This window comes from Poecilia reticulata, unplaced genomic scaffold (assembly GCF_000633615.1).
Source record: "Poecilia reticulata strain Guanapo unplaced genomic scaffold, Guppy_female_1.0+MT scaffold_1171, whole genome shotgun sequence".
NCBI classification, from domain to species: domain Eukaryota; kingdom Metazoa; phylum Chordata; class Actinopteri; order Cyprinodontiformes; family Poeciliidae; genus Poecilia; species Poecilia reticulata.
The window spans coordinates 1-3,450 of NW_007615910.1; the positions used below are offsets into that span (position 1 = coordinate 1).

At 52.0% G+C, this 3,450-nt stretch overlaps 1 protein-coding gene across 1 annotated transcript; it reads right to left on the reverse strand.

Annotated features, from left to right (window-relative positions):
• Positions 1-65: 65 nt before the first annotated feature.
• Positions 66-3,420, reverse strand: LOC103461359 (CD109 antigen-like). The gene is made up of 7 exons (XM_008403664.2): positions 3,244-3,420; positions 2,923-3,006; positions 2,760-2,826; positions 1,906-2,020; positions 1,470-1,587; positions 1,285-1,398; positions 66-729 (listed from the first exon to the last, which is right to left on the reverse strand). The coding sequence occupies exons 1-7, from the start codon at positions 3,250-3,252 to the stop codon at positions 457-459; spliced, it is 780 nt and encodes a 259-aa protein (XP_008401886.1). The 5' UTR covers positions 3,253-3,420; the 3' UTR covers positions 66-456.
• Positions 3,421-3,450: the final 30 nt, after the last annotated feature.

Below are 3,450 nucleotides of genomic sequence, written 5' to 3' on the forward strand. Positions count from 1 at the left end.
TCTGGTCCCAGTCTGGTCCCAGTCTAGTCCCATTCTGGTCCCAGTCTAGTCCCAGTCTGGTCCCATTCTGGTCCCAGTGTAGTCCCAGTCTGGTCCCGGGACCCAGTTGGTTCATTTCTCTGACTTCTGAAGAGAATTTAAAAATATTCACAACTTCGAACATTCAGGGTTTTAGGATTTCTGGGACTAACAGACTGAGGAACAGTGGAGCCCCTTTATGCTGACGACCTAAATAAAATGGCCTCCAGCAGTCAGCTGCTGAGGGATCAGGTCCACCTGCAGTGGTTCTGGTTCTGGTTCTGGTTCTGGTTCTGGTTCTGCAGAGGACAACCAGCATCATGGTTTTCATCATTTTCTTAAACTTTAAAATTGTATCCTGAGAATTTTAGTTTATCGAGTCCTGCTACAGATTCTCAGTCTGGACTTTAACTAGGCCGTTCTGACCCATGAGTCAGCTCAGAGTAGACGGGGTGTGAATACTTTTGCAGAGTGTTTTGTTCCTCCTCCCACCTTCACCAGGACGGTTGTGCGAACGAAGTCGGCCGCCGCGGAGGACACGGCCTTCACGGCGACGGGGACGTCTCCCAGGACCAGAGGCCTGATGGGAACCAGGACGGTGGCGCCGCCCTCCGGCTCCACCAGGAGGCGCCGCACGCTGGCCATGGCGACCGCGTCGCCGTCCGGGAACATGAACTCGAAGGCGTCGCTCTCTGCGACGATCACGGTGACCTGGAGACAGACAGACGGACGGAGACACGCCCGGATCGGATTCAGCCCCAGACAAAGCTGGCAGGACGTGTTTCTGGGTCGGAGACGCTCAGAACCGCTGAAATCAGACGCCATCAGTGTTCCTGATGACGTGCGGAAATATTAGACAGTAGAAGAAGAAATAAAGAAGAGTTTCTGCCCCGCCCTGCAGATGAAACCACAGACATGAACACTAGACGCCTCACTGAGCGCCGAGTCCCACGTTGCGTCGCCGCCATCTTGAATGTGGCAGCAGAGGATCGGAGCTCCTGCTGTGTTTCAACCGTTTTACGAAACAAACTGGATTCATTCTCATGATGAAAGGTCAGTTAAGAGCTGAACCAGCTTAGTATTTAGCGGAAGCTAACGATAAAACAATATAAAGACAGTAATTAGTGTAAGTTAATGCTAAAGTGCTACATCAACACAACATTTAGCAGATGCTAATGCATAAGTGCTATAAAGACAGTAATTGGTGGAAGCTATGCTAAGCGCTAGGACGCTGTGGCTTTACTGTTCACAGCTCTGCAGACTGACCTCCAGCTCCTCTTGGAGGTAGTTGAACAGAACCACCTCCAGAACCAGCTCCTCTCCTCTGATGACGTAGGCAGGAAGGTTCAGGGACAGGAAGAAGTCCTGGAACACTGTGAGCTACAGGAGGAGTCACAGACTCGATGAGAATAGGTTCTGATCCGCTGCATCCCAGGAGGTTCTGGGAATACCTCTGCCGGTTTCTCTGTGAGTCCCAGACCCAGATTCTCCGACATGACAAAGGCGGAGGCCGTCCAGGTGGTGATGCTGTCAGGAACCGGCAGAGGAATCTGCATCCTGTCGGAATCCCTGCAGAAACATTTCAGGTCTCATTCAGACAGGAAAGCCAAGGAGGAACGTTTGGGTCCCCCAACCGGGACAGAACCACGAGGTTCACGTCTATATCCGCCAACGTTTCCTGCTTCAACACACCTGAACTAAAAGAGTAAACCATTAACTGGGTTCTGCAGAACCTGAAGACAAACTGAGTCCAGTCAAGATGTTCTGCAGCCAAAAACCTCTAAGAGAAAGAAAATCTAAAAGCTGCTCCTCTACCGGCTCAGCCTGGGAGGTTCTGGTACCAGAAGGTTTACCGGTCAGATTCTGGTTCTGAAAGCTCAGCATCACCCTGTGTTGACGTCCATCCAGACCCAGGTCTCTGGAAAGTTCTGGCGCTGATTAGGTTCTGGTTGTTTCCTGAAATGTTCTCCGTCCATCTGGAGGAAGAAACCCGGTTCATCTCCTGCTGATCAGAACACAAATATTAGTTTCAGTAGAGAGAAGAAGATCCAACTAATTATTATCATTTGATTCTCAGCAAACACAGTGGATCAGCGGGCAGGCCAACTTCCTGTAGAACCGCCAACTTCCTGTAGAACCGCCAACTTCCTGTAGAACCNCCAACTTCCTGTAGAACCTCCTACTTCCTGTAGAACCTCCAACTTCCTGTAGAACTTCCTACTTCCTGTAGAACCTCCTACTTCCTGTAGAACCGCCAACTTCCTGTAGAACTAAGAGTCCCATTGCTCTGCTGGGAGGTCTGTTGTCCTCTCTGGTGGATGATGGACTTCGCGTGGTCTGGCGGTGACCTTTGACCTTTCCCAGGTTGATGATTTAAAGTCAGGAGAACATTTTTTTTTCTGTGACCTTTACTTGAGAGTGAATTGACAGTAAAGTGGGTAAAGGCAGAGGGGGAAGACGTGCAGCAAAGGCCGGGAATCGAACCTGCGACGGCCGCGTTCAGGACTAAGGCCTCCATATGTGGGTTGTGCTGAACTCCTGCGCCACCACGGGACCCAAGTCAGGAGGAAATCTGACGGAAACTGAATCAGTCCTGAAATAAGTCCAGGACTGAAGCAGGAACCGGGTTAGACCTGCTGAGGATCAGATGGTTCTGAGGCTAAGAACCGGACCCGGGTCAGGACCTGGACCAGGTCTTGTAGAGGTGCTGTGAAGGAAAAGCTGCTCGGTAAGCTACTTACTGAGCAGCGGCCATTTTGGATCCGCTCTGGGCACGCTGGCGTCGGTCATCACAGTCAGATCACATGTCTGCGGGAGCAAAGCTCCGGTTAGTTCTGCTGTTCTGGAACCGGACCGGCTGGTTCTGGATGAATGGGACCGGGTCAGGTTTCTGATGAGGATCACCTGGAAAACAGAGAACGGATCTCCTGTTGTCATCCCATCGCTGAGGGCGTCGTCCATGGACCCCTCCGTCATCTGCTCCCGCACCTGGAGACGGCAGAAAGAACCAGTCAGAACCAGTCAGAACCAGTCAGAACCTGTCAGAACCAGTCAGAACCATTCAGAACCAGTCAGAACCAGTCAGAACCAGTCAGAACCATTCAGAACCAGTCAGAACCAGTCAGAACCTGTCAGAACCAGTCAGAACCTGTCAGAACCTGTCAGATTGTTGGGTCTGTGGTTCTGAGTTCTGGTGAGATCAAATGCTGAGTTGGCGGTTCTGACCATTTCCATGGTGATGTCGTTGTTGGACCCCGCCCACCGCGTGGCTTTGTCGACCACCAGGATCCCGACCAGAGAGTCCGGTTCCTCCACCAACACCCTCAGGGTCGCGACCTCCGCCGGCTTCAGCAGGTCGCTGCTCCACCTCAGAGACACCTGCAGGCCACAGGATGACCAGTCGATCACAGGATGACCAGTCGATCACTGATC